We start from the raw sequence: 20,125 nt of genomic DNA, 5'->3' as shown, positions 1-20,125 counted from the left end.
AGTTTTCAATGTATTATTAAACTACCCTCTATGCTATCCAAATCCCCTTTTATATTTAATTGCCACATTCATTCTATTCATTAGATTCCAGACCGCTAAGACTAGCCCTGCTTTGTTAAACAAGGAAAAAAATATGATTTTAAAATTCTAATAAAAAACAAACAAACACAAAACATTCCTACTACAGACTATTACTCACAACAGGAAATGGAATCCCATGGAGGAAAGGTAAGCAGTGCAATGTTGCTGAAAAAAATGATATGGCTGAATCACTCCGAAAATTGTTTTAAAAGAATATTTTTGGAGCGATACAGCCTTTTTTTTTTTTTATAGCAGCAGTGCACCGCTTACCTTTCTCCCATGGGATTCCATTTCCGGTCGCAACTTTCAGCAGGGAGCACGCTACCTCCGGACACCACGATCGTGAGTAAATGGATTTATATATACAAATGCTAAAAGTTTAGCTCCAGGAGATTACACATTTTATGCTGTGAGGGGGTCTATGTTCATCACCTTGTGGTATTCATTGGCATCCCCTCTGGATATTGTTACGCAAGTGTATTTCTCTCCAACTCTGGGAGCCTTATTGACTTTCTGCTACATCTCACTCTACTATATGGTTATGAACATTCATAACTAAATCACGTGAATTTTTTTCTAAGCACCTCTAGAGTATAGTTTTATGGGGATTAATTTCCCTTATTTTCTATTGCTCACAACAGTTAACCACAAGGGGGATATATATTTTTAAAAAAAAGTTGCAATATTAGCATACCACCATTACATCCACCACAAATCAATATTGCCTTCAGTAAAGCGTTCTTAATCTGCTCATGCAGAAATATAAGAAATGCACTTAATACAGATGCAGCGGCCGTTATTCGAACATATCAGGAGCCATTTTCGTGTGCGCTGCTGTACTCCACGCGGCCAATCACACGGTTGCTTTGTTTGAATTTCATGGATTCCGATTTCTTTGGGTGCAATTCTTCGCATTACCGTGACAGAAATTAATGAATTGTAATGTGTACAGTACCATGTCAATTTGCAGGTTTTCAAAAACCAGAACACTAAAATTCCATTTTCTGCACTCGATAAAAACGAGTCAACATGTGGTAATGACGCGCCATGACATGGGTATACCGAGATATACAACGCATGATATGTTCGAATAACGGCCACTGCATCTGTAGCACCATACAGATGTTTCTTGAGGCTTAAGTTCTCAGTTTGCTTGTGGGTTTACTCCCCAATGTCAAAGAACAGGCCTGAAAATGGTGTACTATTTTTCCATTGGCAATTCAAAATTTGTTTAAAATAAAAAAATTAAAATGGTGCTCAACTCTAGTGATTTAGAGAAGGTTAACTTAAATTAATACATTTATAGTGAATTAAGGAATTTTTGCAAATAATAAACTAAACTTTAAAAATATTTGTGTAGGTAACATTGTAATACTATACCCACTGTCCAATAGGAAGCAGGACATCCAAGTATGAGAAAACATAAGCATTATAAAATCTAAAACATTAATACTTACCAACAAAATTTTTCCAGCTGCAAGGAGTACTTGGCTGTTTCCAAGAGTTTGGCCAAGCCATTAAGACAGTGTTGTGCTTCATTCCACCCAGACCAGCTGACTGAATCAAATGTGACATTCCATCTCGTAAACTAGATGAAACCACTAACTGACAAAATCCCTTTGTCTTCTCAGTAGCCATTAACGTTTTAATATTCTGTGAATTAGAAGTACATACTGATTACAAACTTTTGTTATAGATCAGCTAGTTACATTTACAAAGAAAGTGCTACATTTCAAAAGAGAAGATAATTATTGCCTCTGCCTTTTGTGCAGTGCAATGGGGAATAGAATGAATAAAATATGTGAACAGAATGACATACCAAATACAGTAACAGCAAACATACTGTATAGTATACACAATTTAACAGGGGCCCTATTTGTGACAGTTTACAATCTAAAGGGCTTAAGGTACTGTACACATTTTAAACAAAAGGTAAAACTGGCTGCTCATTGTGGGACAGAGTATGCCTCAGGATGTAGATTGGTCCAGCTGCAAAACTAATCCTGTTAAGGATTGGCGTGTGGTGTCATAGCATGGAGTTTGGCACAGCCACACAGTTGGTTCCAACTGGATTAGGGGGACGTCAGGTAGGCTTCCTTAAAAAGTTGAGTTTTCAGGAAACTTTTAAAAGTCTGAAAAGCTGACGGAGAGTCTGATGTGCATGGTAGGGAATTACAGAGAGGGTGCAGCATGGGAGAAGTATTTTAGGTGGGAGTGAGAGGAGGAAAAAGGGGAGAAGAGGTGGTGTTTAGGGGAGTATTTTGAGACCATGTTTGAAAAGTATGGGGGGCAGGATCGTTGAGAGATTTGCAGGTCCGAGCTAGGATTTTGAATTTTATTCTAGATGCTATGGGAAGACAGTGTAGGAGTTTCTATAGTGGAGAATCAGATGTGGAGCAATGAGTGAGGTAGAGGGGTCTTGCAGCAGCATTTTGGGTGGATTGAAGTGGGGACAGGCAGACAAAGGGGATGCCGACTAGAAGAAAAAAGGTTGCAGGAGTCAAGGCGGGACAAGATGAGCTAATTAGTACAGTAGTTGTTTTGGACATGTTAAGCTTCAGGTAATGGTGGGACATCAAAGAGGCGATTGCAGAGACACAGTTGGTGAACCAGAACTAGAGAAAGAGGGAGAGGTTAGGAGAGGTATATTTCAATGTCATCAACATTGAGATGATACTGAAAGTCAAAAGAGTATTACTTCACCAAGAGTAGGTACAGAGTGAGAAGAGCAGAGGGCCAAGTATATAGCCTTGTGGAACCCCACCAGAAAGAGGGAGTGATGCAGAGGAGATACCAGAGACGAAAACATGAGTGGTTGGATAGGAAGGACATGAACCAGGATAGGGCTGTGTAAAGGAGTGGCCAGTGTGCAGGAGAAAGGGGTGATAAATAGTGTGGAAGTCAGAAGAGAGATCATGGAGAATTAGTAAGAAGAAATGACTTGTAGACTTGACAGTGAGTAGGTCGTTGGAAACTTTGGTTAATGCTGTCCCAGTTGAGTATAGAAGGCAGTAGCCAGATTGCAAAGAGTCAACCAGGGAGTTGGAGGAGAGGAAGGGAGTCAAGAGTTGTATACAGCAGCTTATGTAAAGGGAAGAAGAGAGATAGGGTGGTAGTTGGAGAGAGGCTGGGTCAAAACAGGGTTTCTTTAGAATGGGAGTGATGAGTGCATGTACAGGAAGATGGAAATATGCCATAAGTGAAAGAAAGGTTAAAAAGATGAGTTAGCATGGGGCTTATTGTGACATAGTGAGTGAAGATGTGTGGGAATAGGGTCAAGGGGGCAGGTTGTAGGGTGAGGAGATGAGATGAGTGTGGGGATCTCCATTAAGCAAAATGTGCCATGTGGAGAAAGTAGGATGCCTACTCTGTCGACCTGTCTGTTCCCAGGTCTGGGGTGTGGCATAGGGAAAGACCACCATAGGAAAGAAAATTAGGGGAGGCGGTGTCTGAGGGGCATAGCCAGGTTTCACTAATGGCTAGAAGGTTGAGAGTAGGAAATGAATAAATTACATGGATTGGCGGATGCTCTGAACTGAAATGGTAAGGATCCAGTCACATTTTGTAACTAAATTTTATTCTGTGAAAACAATGTATTATTCTATTAATTATTTTAAAAATGTATAATAGATTCTAAAATGTAGGCCCTAAACAAATACTTCATATACAATGGGTTTAAAGAGAAAAAAAGAAGAGAAAGTGCATGCTCCTAGTGTGACAATTTATTACAACTTTTGTAGATCTGTGTATATCTTAGGCATGTATGAGTATAAACTCAAACTCTGTCTCAGCCGTTCTGTTAATGGCAGTGTCCACCACACTCCAGCTCTCCAGCGTGGTGACAAATGCCGTCAGCTCCTCCCGGAAACCGGAAGTGACACTCTGATGAAGTCGTGCCATACGACGAAACGCATTAGGAAAAGAAGTTTCAACTCTGTCCCATGCTGAGAACTGGCATTATTCACTAGCCGGGCTTCCTGAGAGCAGTCTGAGATCACTCCTATGAAGTGGGAACCCGATACGTGATACACTCATTGCCGGGGGATTACTCTCCAGAACTACCATCATCACTTCCGGTTCATCACACTAGGAGCGTTCGCACGGTCTTCTTTTTTTCTCTCTTAGATTTTAAGCTGGGAATGGTTCAACCCGTGAAGAAAGCAGCCTGGACCTCCTAAGGATGTTGTGGTTTATATCATTTGTCTATCTGGACTATCATTCGTAGTATCACGTGGACATTTTTTTTTTTTTGTATGATATATTTTTCATTTTTTATATTTGTTATATACTATTATATTGCTGTTGATTACATTTAGACATTTTTATCATAATATTTTTACAATCTATCACAATATCTTCACCACTGTTTGTGCCTTTTTGTCCAGTATATATTTTACACATACTGTATTACCATCATTAGGGGACTCCCATAGGAGTTTTTATTGGTGCATTAGCGCTCTCCGTATATTTTTTCTGATACAATGGGTATTGTTTACATTAGAAGTCAAGGGGCCTATACCTAAAAACAAAGCTATGCTTATTAGGTCTTTATTATAATTAACTTATTATTAAAAAGATATATACTTCTTCAGAACAGACAACTAAATGGAACATTCCATATTTAAAAAAATGAAAAATACTATACAATGTCAAGATAATTAGAAAAAATGAATCTTTTAAGAGATATTTAAAAAAACTTATCATACTTTTTTGTATGTCTGGATGAAAAAGTGAATGTGTGAAAACACAATGTATGCAAATATCAGAAATATTATATGAATAATACATTTTACAGAGAAAAAATGATAATACTTTAAATATCTATTTTGAAAACTGAACAAAATCCTTTGCGCTTGTAGTAGAACTAAAACGCAGCAATATACAATGGTGAGGAAGATCTACACAGTATTATACTTGTGAATGAGTTATTTATTAAGCAGGTTCTATGAAAACGAAGAACATAATATGCAATATACATACCTCTTCTCCTTTTTGGGCATCTATATTTTTATCCAGGTATGTTCCCTGGAGCACAGACCCCACAATTGTTAGTCCTTTACCAGCCTTTAACTGAGAAGTCAGTGACAGAAGTCTGGGATGTTTTACATTCTGTCCAGAATCCAATTTCAGGAACACCAAAACTTGAGGTCTATAATACAAGTTAGGGTAAATGGTTGCTGTACGTAGAAACTTTCATTGACTAATGGGACTATAAACATCAAAACACAGTAAATGCATCTGTGTTATACATACAATTTTTGGCACTTTTAGTATACATCAAACATTTAGTTAACTTCCTACTTGATTGATAGTTACGTAAATAAAATAACATCTCAAAACCAGGAAATTATATAAAGATTTCACATTGGAAAATTTCTGGTTAAATTCGTCATCAATTGAAACATAAGTTTCCAGGTACTTAAAGCCATGCTAGGAATTGTTAGAAGAGAGACAAATGATTAAATATTTATTCCATTGAACATAAAATATATTTTTCAGTGCTTAAAGCAGCCATACTTATCAAATAATTTTTTGTATAGCATTGGAACTGGTTCCCACAATAAGGGCCGCCAAATCCTGCTGGTCAATAGGAAGTCGCAACGTCATTCGTTGCCGCTTCCTATTGGAAAGCCATTTAAAGTTCCATGAGGTAACACTGGTTACTTCACTGGTAAGTATCTCAGGTTGGCAGGTCAGTTTCATTTTGCCAGGTTACGACAGATCCAATGTGATCATTCTTCCTGTAATTATACAGGTTAATAAGAATTTTAACCCAGGGAGTGTTAGGACCTGCTACGGTCATGCCTTGAAAGTGGCAGCAGGCTGAAGACGCTTTGGCCAAAGGGATGAACTACATTACCCTTTTTTCAAGAGAATATAAAGGTATTGCACTGTGTATTTTTGTCATATTGGAAGTAGCTTTGGGCATCTTTGTCTGTTTTTTGTTGTATACATTTAGCCACGCCCACTAGCACTCCTTTTGACATATATATATATATATATATATATATATATATATATATATATATATAACTAAAATGTGGTAATGGTAGGGGTTTCTCAGAGCTTGTTGGGTACCTGTGTGTTTATCAAGTATCTCAGGAACCAGGGGAGTCCCCAGAGCTGAAATAAACAAGTTCAGCTTGGGCGGATCCCACAATTTTGAAGCTTTAAAAAAAAAAAAAAAATGAGGCCAGAGGAGGGGTGGTTATGTGGGATTGTAGCTTTAACATGCATATATATTTAACAATATAACTTTAATTCATTATGTCTAGGCGTATAGCTGGTGGGAAATTACAAGTTGTTGCAGCGTACATGCAACTACACACGCGGGGTTTCTTGACAAGGCTTATTTATTTAGCCTTAAAAAATATACAGCACACAAAACAAAAATAGCTTTTCTTCAGCAGACAAAATTCCTTGTCTTCAGCATGGCAAACAAAATAGCTTCTCTTCAGCATGGCAAACACAACAGTTCATAAAACATGTACTTTGCAAAACAGACCTTAAATCAAGCTGTTCTCTCTCCAGAGTTTCAGGGTATTTCCCTCCTTCAGACAGCATACAAAAATACAGACCTTATAGCAGTAATCTACTTCAGTATTTCACTCCTGTCTCCTGACCAGCTAGGCTGCATGTGTGCACATCCTGGGTTTTTTAACACACCTTGATTAGGCAGCTGGGATTCAACTAATTGCCATGAGTTTCCCAGCTGAAGTTAACCTCATCACTGCTGCACTGCAGACTAAACATATGTCTGCCAGTCATATAGCTGGTGGCTTTTATTTACCCTGTCACACAAGTCTTAAAAATTAATTGAATAATTAATTGGTAGATCTAGTACCTAGACAGTTGAGAGTTCATTTATCACCTTCACACCAAATCTTTAATGATGAATTTATTAACTCATTAAAAACAGTTTTCTGAAAGCTCAAAATGGAAGACAGATTAAATAGTTTAGACAGGTTTGATGGCAGAACTCAAAGTAAACAAAATAAATTCATAAGGGATTTTAGCGCCTTCCAAGAGGGAAACATTTCAGTTTTAATATTTCCAAGAAAATAAAAATATAATTTGTGAGCACATGCACATGTCTTAGACAGGTCTGCAACCCTGCTTTTCACCCATTATCTCTTAGCGTACAGTGCTTCCACTGCAGCCAAGGGAAATTACATGCAAATGAGCACCTTTCACTTCATGTCCCTTTTAACACAGACCTCTACAAGCATATGCCTGCCGTGTTACACTGTGTTTCAGCATGGCCTGGGTTAAAGAAGTGCATAGCCAGTAAAACCTACTCACGGACAGCTGTTTCAACCTTTTGGGTCTCATCAGTGTGGGGCTGGTTACACTGGCAATGCAATGTGAAGTTGGAATAGATTTAAACTACACATTCTATAAGTTATTGTTGGTAAAAAATTGACAAAACTCTCCACCGTACAGCAAATAACAATATCACTTGTGAGCACATTCACATGGCTCAGACAGGTCTGCCACCCTGCTTCTAAGGAAAGACTCATTCACAAACAGAACGATTAATCCACGGAATGGGAGAAGACGGTGAGTAAAAGCGAGGAAGTTCGAGAGGCAACACAGCAGACACGCCTGCTTGTTGTAGGCAATCAAAATACACCCCCACATATTACGAAAGAGGAAAAAGAGGAAGGGAAAGAAGAGGACTGAGCGACAGGGATGTTCAGGGCTACAACATCCATGGGAGGAAACAATCCTCACAGGTAGTCAGTATTCCTCAACCCGATTCACAAATAATCTCTCAGATTTAACACTAAAATCAAACTCAGATCAGTGTGTTACAAAGGGGCCTCTCATTCTCTCCCATCATACAATACATTTTAGACCCATTCAAAGTGATAAGAAATGTATTTGCTGTGCGTAAACTACTACTATATATATATATATATATATATATATATATATATATATATATATATATATATATATATATATATTTGCTTTGCTGTGGAGGGTTTTTGTCACTTTTTTTACTCACCATAACTTAACTCAGTATTATGGTTGGCCCATCCTTTAGCTTCTTTGCATACCCAGTTAATCAACCCCACACTGATGAGACCCATTAAAGTCGAAACAGCTGTCTGTGGGTGGTTTTCTGGGTATGCACCTTAACCCTGGCTGTGCTCAAAGCTGTACCATGCAGCAAGCTTAAGCCTATAGTGGAGACATGTTGAATGGTTTAGAAGCAAAAGGTGGCACTGTGTGCTCATTTGCATGTCATTTCCCAAAATCCCTTGCTGCAGTGGAAGTGCTGTGTGCTGTGTGATAATGGGGAAAGGCGGGGTTGCAGACCTGCCTAAGACATGCAGATGAGCATACAGTTGTATTTACATTTGTATATATATATATATATATATATATATATATATATATATATATATATATATATATATAAAATGACCATTGATGTATTGATGATGTGCAAGTAACAGAAACGTGCAGAAAATTGGGGGATCGTTTTCCCTCCAACTTTGTTGGGATTTTTTATTTTTTTGATAGGCTATAGTACATACATACTGTATATCGGTGTTTTTCAGCCAGGGTTCCTAGGAACCCTTGTGTTCCATGGGCATCCCTAAAGGGTTCCCTGTAATTTTAAAATTGTACCAAATACAAAGGACTTTACAATGAATCTGATGTCAGGCGCGCTGTTAGAGAGGGTTGGGATTCCTCAGAATTTCACATAGGGTTCCTTAATCCCCAAAAAGTTTGTAAACCACTGCTGTATATAGTACACTAGAACCCGACTGGGAGCTTGGAAAATTACCTCCAATTTTTAGTATGAGTAGTTCCATGCTCAACTCTAAGCAAAGCATAACGAGCTGCATTCAATGATAATCCTCTTATTCCATCTCCCCATTCTTTCTCAGCTCTTTAGGGGAAAAAATTATGAAGATCACATTAGTCACAAACAGAAAAATAAAGTAGAACACTTGTATGCAAGATACAAGATGCAAAGGCTTTTAAAGTGGAAAATCTAGACACCAATAAAGTAGGGCATATTTCCTTCCAGCAATTTTTAATTTTTAAACTGAGCCAAACTATTACTGCTCTGGTTTATGTTACATATAGCACTGATTACAGTAGTACATTGAACATTTCTAAAACATTTTTGTACACTACAAGCCACATTTAAGATGTGAATGTGCTGCAGTTTTTATTCCTGTCATATTTTTATCTACAAGGTTAAACATTTACGAGTACATGCATCAATCAAGTGCTGGCACAAGATAACGCATACATTGACTTAAATGGGCGTTAACACTAGAACGGCTGTGATAACCCATACTGGTGCTTGATGCATTGTGCCAGAGTTTTGTGATTCAGGTTTTTTGTTTTCTTTTATTACTATGCAGGCTGCGTATGCAATAAGCACAGTAGATTGTTTCAACAGTGCTTTACCTACTTTAAAATCTGTAAAGATTATTTTTTACATGCATTGCAATTAAAAAAACACTATAAATTGCTGCATTCCAAAATAACCAGTTGTACTGTACCTTACTGCACATTTCCTGAAATAAAAAAATGGAAGTTATGTCTATTGACTCACCCTCTATATTCAATGTACTTATAAATACATCCTGCTATCAGCATAGCAACTAATGCATAATACCAGGAACATATGAACATCAAAGCAAGGCATAAGATCATTCCCAAGAATGAGAGAGTCCTAAAAGAAAAGTAGTGGTGAATTTAGTTCAAACGTACACATGAGAATATTACCATCATGAAAATGTGGTATTGTAAATTGAAAAATAAAGACTTTGAAGTGAACACTAATAGAAGTAGTAAGTAAAATTCATACATTGAAGTCCATGTTATCTACTGTACCATAGCGATTAAAATAAAAGTCAGATTAGCTACAGTATATAAAATCATATCACATACAAGGTGCGATTTTTTTTATTATGCTCATGGTTCAAAGAGCATTCAATTAAAAAAAAAAAAAGCTATAAATCAGTTCTTACAACTTTGGGAAAAAAATACTTAATCCAAAATTGCAGTTTCGTATAAAAATTAAAGTAAAGGAGGGAAATTGTCATACTGTACATAGGAAAAAATAAAGCATAGTTGGTAAATACTGGAAATATATGTATACAAAAACAACAGAATCTACAAAAACATTTACAAATTCAAGAGCAAATCTAGGCAAATCATCAAAAGAATGCTTCAATATATATACCCAATTTAACAAGGATCATGGTGAAACCCTGGCAGAAGCGACTCGACATTTCAGGGCAAAAGTTTATTTTATTTTTTTTGTACATGATTTATTATAGTTTTTGTAAACACATACTTTACTACATATATATACACACCAACATTCCATGTATGATACCTCCTTTACTTTAATACTATATATAGCAATATATAGCATATGATTGCCAATTGGGTTTTGTCATTTTGTAATTATTGTTTTGCCCCTGATTTGCTCCACAGGGTCAGATGCAATAGTATCACCTATTTTTATATTTTATAGTTTAGCATCAAACAATACAATTATGCTAAATACAACTTATACTGCAACGTGTACTCAAAAACATTGAAATAAAAGGTATGTTTAAATTAGTAGGAAATACAACATATTTAGTTATTTTATTTCAATTGCTTTGAGATTGTACAGCCTGTTTCGCTTACCAGTGATAGTATTTAAACCGAGGTCTCCAATTTGGAGTGCGTAACAATGTCTGCACTGCGCAGGCCAAGTTAACAAACATGTAGCACATCAGGAAAAACCTAGAAAAAATAATAAAATATAACTATATTATACAGTACTAAAGTGCTAAATAAAATAAAGCAAACACTTCTAGTTCTTTTATCCTAACAATTCCAACTTGGTTGTCTATGTTAATAAGTCACTTGGACATGCACTATGAAGTCAAGTACCTTTGCTAGTATGATCTAAAAGCAACCTCGTTTAAAGGGAAGAAATCTTTTAAAAAATAATGTCCTGTGAAGGATGTCAGGAAGATATTACATGGCAATACATACAAAAGCTGGCAGACTTGATGAAGTGGAAAATACATAAATCTTTAGTACCCCCAGTGTCATGACCTACATGATGACAAAGGCATTAACATATCCAGCATATGATCCCGAGCACCTAAATTGTCTTTAAGATGCCTTGAGTGTTAATGTCAAGGAGATTGGAAGTTTGTGAAGCACACTAGAGTAAATGTATTATGTACAGAAAAGTATATAAAAAAAATATGGTAATCCAGTTGTTTTCAAAACTCTCAGTGAAGAAGCATGGTCATTCCAAATTTTCGATATTACAAAGAAATGAGCAAAGAAGGTAATATAACTGCTCACCTATATCTAATTTGTCCTAGTTGTGAAAGGGTATGTGCAAGGGAGGTAAACAATATATGTAAAACAGAGAGAACTCAAAAGAATGGGTTCAAAGCACCCCACTATTTGCACTCATTACCTAGATAATAAACAGATGCCCCTAATGCCAAATGATCAGATCCCTTGCCAGGGAACTGTAAGCGACGAAAAAACAAAAAAGTTTTATTACACAAATCATTAATTCACTCAATGGTTAAAATATATAAAATCCCCATGAAGGAGTGATGGAGAAGATGGGATTATCTTATCTGCATTACTATATTTCGTGTCAATAGTCAGTGAAGATCCCTATCTTCCCCTGCGGTTAGTATAGTCATGCGATATCCACTGATTAGTACAAGTGGGATTGTGATTACATAAAGTTGCAGTTTAGATAGTATGAGTTTGCAATTTATTATTGCCTGTTGTCAAGGTAGATATGACCCAAAATGTAATTTGCCTCACTGAGACAATAAAATGCTCAAACTTAAAGTACACAGTCTTATATGTGACCTAGGTACTATTAGAACAAGTCAGAGTCTCACTTTGTTTAAACAGCACAATCTATTCATAGCTATTATAGCCACCAGTAAATACAGGGCAACACAGGGTTACAGCGAACCCAAGGATTGTGTGAGCCCTGTGGGGCTACTGTGAACCAATAGTATCAGCAAGGTTGCAACAAGTTGTATCACACTATTACATTAGCATAGCCACATGAGTATAGCAAGTGTGTTGCATCCATTGATATTGTATATAGATATAGGGCAGCACAGGGTTACAGCGAACCCAAAGAATATACTAGCCCTGTATGGCAAATGCTAATATATCCAACTAACAACGTATTTCACTCAGCCTGTAACTGAATACCAAGTTGGTTTGGACTGCTGACGGTGAAAATAAGCCAGAACAGTATCGGGTTACAGCGAACCCAAGCAGTGATAGTAAAGGTATACAAGCCGTGTGTTTCAATCGCATGCACAGCCGCTCCTAAGTGACATCACTCTCGCGACGTCTATACAGCTGTATACCTTTACTATCACTGCTTGGGTTCGCTGTAACCCGATACTGTTCCGGCTTATTTTCACCGTCAGCTGTCCAAACCAACTTGGTATTCAGTTACAGGCTGAGTGAAATACGTTGTTAGTTGGGTATATTAGCATTTGCCATACAGGGCTAGTATATTCTTTGGGTTCGCTGTAACCCTGTGATGCCCTATATCTATATACAATATCAATGGATGCAACACACTTGCTATACTCATGTGGCTATGCTAATGTAATAGTGTGATACAACTTGTTGCAACCTTGCTGATACTATTGGTACACAGTAGCCCCACAGGGCTCACACAATCCTTGGGTTCACTGTAACCCTGTGTTGCCCTGTATTTACTGGTGGCTATAATGGATATGAATAGATTGTGCTGTTTAAACAAAGTGAGACTCTGACTTGTTCTAATAGTACCTAGGTCACATATAAGACTGTGTACTTTAAGTTTGGGCATTTTATTGTCTCAGTGAGGCAAATTACATTTTGGGTCATATCTACCTTGACAACAGGCAATAATTAATTGCAAACTCATACTATCTAAACTGCAACTTTATGTAATCACAATCCCACTTGTACTAATCAGTCGATATCGCATGACTATACTAACCGCAGGGGAAGATAGGGATCTTCACTGACTATTGACACGAAATATAGTAATGCAGATAAGATAATCCCATCTTCTCCATCACTCCTTCGTGGGGATTTTTATATATTTTTACCATTGAGTGAATTAATGATTTGTGTAATAAAACTTTTTTGTTTTTTCGTCGCTTACAGTTCCCTGGCAAGGGATCTGATCATTTGGCATTAGGGGCATCTGTTTATTATCTAGGTAATGAGTGCAAATAGTGGGGTGCTTTGAACCCATTCTTTTGAGTTCTCTCTGTTTTACTTAAAGAAATGAGCAAATAGGAAAATGTATGTAGAATACATACAAACCAAGGCATGGAATAGCAGCTTGCAATCTCCCAAGAGCAGTTAAAATTTTGTGCCCACCTTCCAGTTATGTCCAACCCAAAAATTCTCCCCCACGACTTTCTTCCATGCTCCAGCAAGACTGTGACCCATTTCTTTTAGTGGACGTGCAGTGGTGATCTGTCATTCACTGCCGCGGTCAACAAAAGCCCGCCCCATATTATCACTTGCCGTAAACCCCGTAAGGTCGCGCTTATAATCCTTGCTACAGCGACGCGACGGCGTAATGTCATCCGTCGCACCAGCGATTTTTGCTTATAGTGTTAGAGACAAAAGACAGTGACTGGGTGTGTGGCCTTGAGCGGTTCGCCCTCATTGGCTGAACCGCTCATGTGGCCACTGACGTCACGCTGCAGTCGCTGAAAAATCCATTTTCATTGACTTCCAGTGATCGCGACCAATCCATCGCGTCGCTCCTACTACAGCCGCACACAACGGATTCAATACGTTTTGACGTGACATTGCGTCGCCATCGCCGGGACTATAAGCAAGGCCTAAGTCTGCGACATGCAGCTTCCTTCCTCTTACTCTACCCTTTGTGCCCAGCTTTGTGTGAAGGGTGAGTCATGTAAAAAAACAAAACATGTTACTCTGTATTGCCTAATTAAAAGTTATTCAACCTTCGTTTAAAACGCACATACAGTAGGGGTCTTTCATTTCTCATACTGCATTTCAGATTATTCAGCTATGTTTGTTAAATTGTGTTCATCAAGTGAAATCTGATCTGTCTCCTGTTTTCAATATATATTGCCATGCTCAGTAGCACTCCTCTGTGACACTCATATGCTTATATATATGTTGTGGTTATTTTGGGGGTTCAATAGGAGCTTGTTAGGTGTCCAGTATGCTTTAGTTATATACTTACATTGAAAGAATTGGTGCTACGCTATCCAAGGAAGCTATAAGTATTCCTATTTCGCATATACCAGCTGTAAGCAACAAAGCCCAAGTTGGTTCGCCATTTGCTTTTCCATGACCGAACACCTAATTTATATTAAAAAAAAAAAACCTCATTGTAAACACATATGCATTGTTCAGAAATGACTTTATAAATAGGCTAACACAGGCACACAAATTACATTACATCTGTAAAAATTTAAAGAAAAAGTCTAGGATTATGTTAAAATTTGTAGTATTTGATCATTGTTCAAAACACCTCGTAAGGGTAAGTACAACGTACTACAACATTTATTGAGTTACATATGAAAATGTATACAGAATGGTCCATTAAACATCAAAGTTTGTGCTTGGAAAACCTTTTTTTTTATTAATGATGACCATTACTAATCATCATAGAGTGCAAAGCTGTTCCAGTTAAATGAATGCAAGAAATTCTTGCAAATGTTTTAAACCACGAATTGGCAAAATTGTGGCGCAAACAGATCCACACTGAAGGTGCTCACCAAATATGATATCCACAGATGGTGCTTAGCAAAGATTCATGTCTTTATGATATTTTCGCTATGGCTGAATGTCTACACTTTTCAAACTTGTGCAAATGTTTTGCCCATCTGTAACTATTACCACAATTACAATATGTATGCATAAAATTGCTTACCTGGGCAATAAAAATAAAAAAAATATTGTAAGGTTCCTAAAATTCAGTATATGACAAATTAGACTGACTTTTCTAGTTCAAGGTGTTTAAGCAGAAGTCAATTTAAGGTATCTGCCAACACTGAATTTTGCACAACAAAAACATCTGTTTTGCTGCTATAGATAATTGTAGTGCATTGCTTTCAAATGACTTAAATGAAGAACCCGTTGTATGAACATTGGCAGACATCTAAACATAACTTTATATTGGCATTTACACAAAAAACGCTCACACACACACACACAGATTCATACATCGCCTCAGCTGCGTGAGACCTGAAGAATGATTCATGAGAAATTAATAGCGAAAATAGTTTTTAAAGAAATGTTGCAAGCATTCTAAAACATAACCTTAAAATCAATAAAGACGCATGCATGCATACAATACAAGCTAAACAAAATGAAATACATAATAAAATGATGAGCTAGCTATCCATCTGTATTTCTCATGAGTCAGGTGTCAGACATTTTTGATTTATTAAGTTCTTTATGATACTGAAAGTATCTGACAGAAGTGCACAGAAATTAATTACCAATTTCGCTGGCTACTGCTTCTCCTAAAACAGCAAAAACAACTAAATTTTCCTTATGCTGCCATACCAAACATCAGTTCAAGAAAAAAAGGAAAACTAGCAAGTTTGCGCTGCCAGAAGAAGCAGAAGCCAGAGGAATTCCTCAGAAGAAATAAGGATACCTCAATCAATAAATTCTAGATATCTTTTCGTATTCTGTAGTTCAACTAGTGTATAAACATGGTTTTTATAGGGTGTAGACCGGATGTCTTATAATATGAAAGGTTAGAAAGGAAATTTTAAAAAGTCTAATTAACAGACTCTTCCAGTTTGAAATGAACTCTTAATGTTCCTTTCCCTCCTCTTCCATGTCCTTTCTATGTCTACTTTATTACCCAAAAAAATAATGGCTGGATGACAACCACCAGTTTCTTTTTAACATGTATATTTTACCAATATGAAATAAACATTAAACAAATAAATGCATAACAGGAAAAGGTTTAAAATACATAAAGTACATGGCTGCACATTTTTTAATGATTAATGGAGAACAGAAGATACATACAGTAGGTTAATTAATATTGCTATTACCCTACATCTCTGGCATTGCCAACATTTAGAGGAGTTGATCTACAGCTGCAGCAGCCATTATTCGTACAAATCACGCGTTGTATACATCGGAATACCCATGTTTTAGAAATTTTTTATTATGAAGCGCCTAAATTTGATAACATCTTCAAGGTCAAATCACAATGGACCACTGTGGTAGACTTGGTTTTTATCTGTTTTTTTATTTTTTATTTTTTTACACCCTGCAAATTGACACAGTAGCACAGACAGAACTGTACACATTACAATTCCTTAATTTCTGCCACCTGGCAGATACGCGAAGAATTGCACCCAAAGAAACCCGAAACAATTAAATAACTTAACCGCGGATGCCTGGCGGAGGGAATGTGGCGTGAACGGTGGCGGGAACGTGGAATGCGTGGAATAAAGCAGGGCACACGACAACGGCTCCGTGATTTATTCGAATAACGGCCGCTGCAGCTGTATACGTTGCAATACAATAACGATAAAAAGCACTCACACTAATGAAATAAAGTATACAATGCAGGGTGCCAAGGACTAGAGAGGAGCCAATCTGTCTCAAAACAATACAAAATACTGAATAGTCCAGCACTCCCTATATAAAGAAATCAGATTACTGGTATAGAACCAAAAAGGTAAGTTTTAATATATGCACAAATGAATCAAATAAAGCATACAATACCACACATGGAAAACTACAATAACATAAAGGTAGTACCATATATGGGGTGTGTGTGGGAAAAAAGTGGAACAAAACAAGGGGGGGCAAACAACAAAAAGGTGGGTATACAGTGGAGTACAGGGGGGCAACGTTTTGGGGTTTACCCCTTCGTCAGGCCCATTCCCCTCAGTCCTAAAAGGGACAAAAGGGTACTTCCCTGATCCCAGAACTCACAAAACCACAAATAGGCCCCAAATAAGAAAGAATAAACCCTCCACTAATTCTGATAGCAACACTTGGTAAGTCTAAATTAATAAGTAATGACAAATATATCCTCCACGAATCTAAGTGTTCAATACTAGACCGAGATAAACAAAGTGAGATAAACACAAAATCTAAACATAAAGATCATAAACTAGGATGCAGCACTAGCTGTTCAGAAGTCATAAGAGGTAGGTAGAATAAATCAGAAGGGTGCCTGCAGTCATCTGCACAGTCAGGAAGTGTTTTAAAGCCCTAATGATGTCATCCTCAGTGGGCGGGCTCTGAGATAAGGTAATTACATCCAGTTGACACCCAGAGCACGATCATTGACAACAAAGGTCCTCTGCATAAGTGTAAACAGGAACAGTTGCCATGGAGAGTCCCTGTGATGTGGAGATCAGTGTAAGCCTCATGCGCAGTGATACTCCATGGTGTACTTGTGTGTCAATGCACAGCGGCAGGCAGCAGATCACCAGCAATCACACTGGGACCCAGGATTCGTCCAGAAGGTGGATATAGGTGGACAGTAGTATGCAGCAGGTTACCAGCACTGACATAGGAACGCAGGATATGTCAAGAAGGTGGATATATGTGCAAATCAGGTGTCAGAGACTGATCATTGTAGTATCAAGCCTCCACAGAACAAGAATATCCCCATAGGGGCTACCTATAAGTGGTAAATAAAAAACATACCACAGTAAATGCAGAGTAATCCATAAGTGTAATTGAATAAAGAATATATGTTAAAATAAAAGGATTCATAATAAAGAAAGTGTATTTACAGGGATGGTTAAAAAAAAGGGGGGGTTGTGTGCACAATATAGTAAGCATCAATAGTGATCTTCTAAAGAGACAACTGTTCCACCAAGTGGGTGAAGAGGACCCAAGGAACTCTATCAGGGGGCCAAGCTAGCGGTGGGGGGGGGACATACCAATGGCGAAGGACGGATCAACCCACACAGATAACCGCACGCAGGGACCCATCACCATATTCACGTACCCCAATAAAAGGGGCAATAGAGACACACACACATATATATATACATACACAGAGGTACCAGGCATCATGATGCCAAAATAGGACATGGTCACTGTGAGCACATATTGATATGGCATACGGGCATAGCTGCCTAAAAAATGCAACTCATATTCAGATCTTTGTTCATGCCTGCTGGGACCATGGTGCCCAGGGTCCTGTAAGGATCCGCGCTGCGGGTACACCCGCTTCCAGCGCCTCCTTACCTTTGATCCGTGCCGCTTAGGCTCCCCGGCGGCATCCCTCGCTCCTTGTGGCCCCCTCCACGGCTGCCCCCGCACTTCCGGGCGCGCGCGGACCCAATCCTCACTTTGCTGGTGCCAGGCTCCTGACTCCGCCTCCTCTGATGCGGCGCACGCATCATGCGCTTCCCTGCCCCTGCTCCGTCAGGTCTGCCCCCCCAGGTCCTTCTCCCCTATCAAATCCTTCCCCGGGCCGCTCCTCCCCTTGCTCTGACAGGTCCCAGCTTCCCAGGCACTTCTCCCCTATCAGGTCCTCCCTCGGGCCGCTCCTCTGCCCCTCCCCTCACTCTGATAGGGGAGAAGTGTCTGGGAGACTGGGGCCTATCAGGTCCTCCTTCGGGCCGCTCCTCCGTCCCTCCCCTTCCTCTGATAGGTCCCATCCCCCTATTTAGTCTCCCTTCACCATTTCCTCCTTGCTCTGCATAGCTTCTGTACCTTGGTGCTGTCTGCTGTTGCCTGGCCCCTTCTCTCTTTCAGTTCCTGTTCTTGTCCCTAGATATTCTGCTGACCTCCCTGGATTTGACCTTTGGCTTTGGACTTCGTTTACGCTGCTCTCTAGAACCCCTTTGGCTTTGGACTTTCTACCTTGCAGACTTCTATATCCCCTGGACACGGCTTACGGACAATCTACTACGCTGCTCTCTCCACTCCATGACCCAGGCTTACGGACACTGTACTACGCTGCTCTCTCCATCCCACGACCATTGGCTTACGTACTTTACCTTCCACCGCTGGAGTTGGCAAGTACGGTACCTATTCTATTTTTGTTACCCGGACCATCTACTCTACTTCCACACTCCGGCCGTGCCCCTGTTAACTGTTAGGTGTGTGGTATTACTCCTTTCCACCTCCGTGCTGGGGTCTTGTCTGGCTTGTGGGCAGGCCGAGCGTTACAGGTCTTAGTCCATTTTGACACTTTTTGGAACAGCATTTTCTGTATGTTGCCTCCATGTCGTCCCATCTTCATGCCATCTATTATCTGGTACCGTAGTTGACTCACAGTATGCCCAGCCTGTGTGAAGCGATGTGATACTGGCGCTTCAGGGTCACACCTATGTATAGCAGCCTTATGCTGTCCAATACTTCACCCTCTGGGTGGTCTCCCCCACATAGCCCTTGCCTCATGGACATTTAATTAAATATATGACATCTTTAGAGAGGCACGTATAGAAATCTGTAATCTTGTATTTCTTACCAGATAAAGGATGCTGAAATGTAGAACCCTCCACAATATTGTTACAATGATTACAACTACAACATCTGTAGCATCCCAACCTGGGAGTGCCCATAAAGGTTTGCTTGGTAGTGGTCCCCTCAAGGTCAGCCCTAACCAGACGATCCGCACATTTTTATCTCTCTTATATGAGAATAATGGAGGGTCATTAAGAGTTGAAGCTAATAAGGGATCACTACTAAGAAGAGACCAATGCCGTCGTATAATGTTCTTATTAGGTCCACTATTAGTGTTGTACGTGGAGACAAATGGAATTGAAAATTAATTTTTCTCATGGACCTCTTGCCCAGTGGGGGTCCAATTCTCAGCCTTTACACGTTGATCAGACAATACTTTAGCAGGGTAACACGTAGAACGAAATTTACACTGAATTTTATCCATGCCCTCAGTGATCTTAGATGGAGTGCTGATGATACACTTAGCGCGTAAAAATTGACTATATGGTAATCCTGCGGTAGTGCCAGGAGGGTGAAAACTTGTGAGGTGTAACAGGTTGTTTCTATCTGTGGGTTTGGAGAA

The 20,125-nt window shown here is 38.9% G+C and overlaps 1 protein-coding gene across 9 annotated transcripts in view; it reads right to left on the bottom strand.

The window, feature by feature from the left end:
• The window catches only part of SLC12A7 (solute carrier family 12 member 7), a 623,740-nt gene that overhangs the window by 143,377 nt on the left and 460,238 nt on the right, over positions 1-20,125 (bottom strand). For all 9 annotated transcript variants that reach the window (XM_075586361.1, XM_075586370.1, XM_075586368.1 and 6 more), the window contains 6 exons: positions 14,336-14,454; positions 10,753-10,851; positions 9,665-9,784; positions 8,882-8,986; positions 5,062-5,230; positions 1,539-1,734 (listed from right to left, as the gene is read on the bottom strand). In XM_075586361.1, coding sequence (XP_075442476.1) covers positions 1,539-1,734; positions 5,062-5,230; positions 8,882-8,986; positions 9,665-9,784; positions 10,753-10,851; positions 14,336-14,454 — 808 coding nt within the window. The remainder of the gene's footprint in view (positions 1-1,538; positions 1,735-5,061; positions 5,231-8,881; positions 8,987-9,664; positions 9,785-10,752; positions 10,852-14,335; positions 14,455-20,125) is intronic.

Source organism: Ascaphus truei, chromosome 2 (genome assembly GCF_040206685.1).
Source record: "Ascaphus truei isolate aAscTru1 chromosome 2, aAscTru1.hap1, whole genome shotgun sequence".
In the NCBI taxonomy this organism is placed as follows: Eukaryota; Metazoa; Chordata; class Amphibia; order Anura; family Ascaphidae; genus Ascaphus; species Ascaphus truei.
Note: the sequence above shows the minus strand (reverse complement) of the source record. Positions and strands in the feature narration are given on the sequence as shown.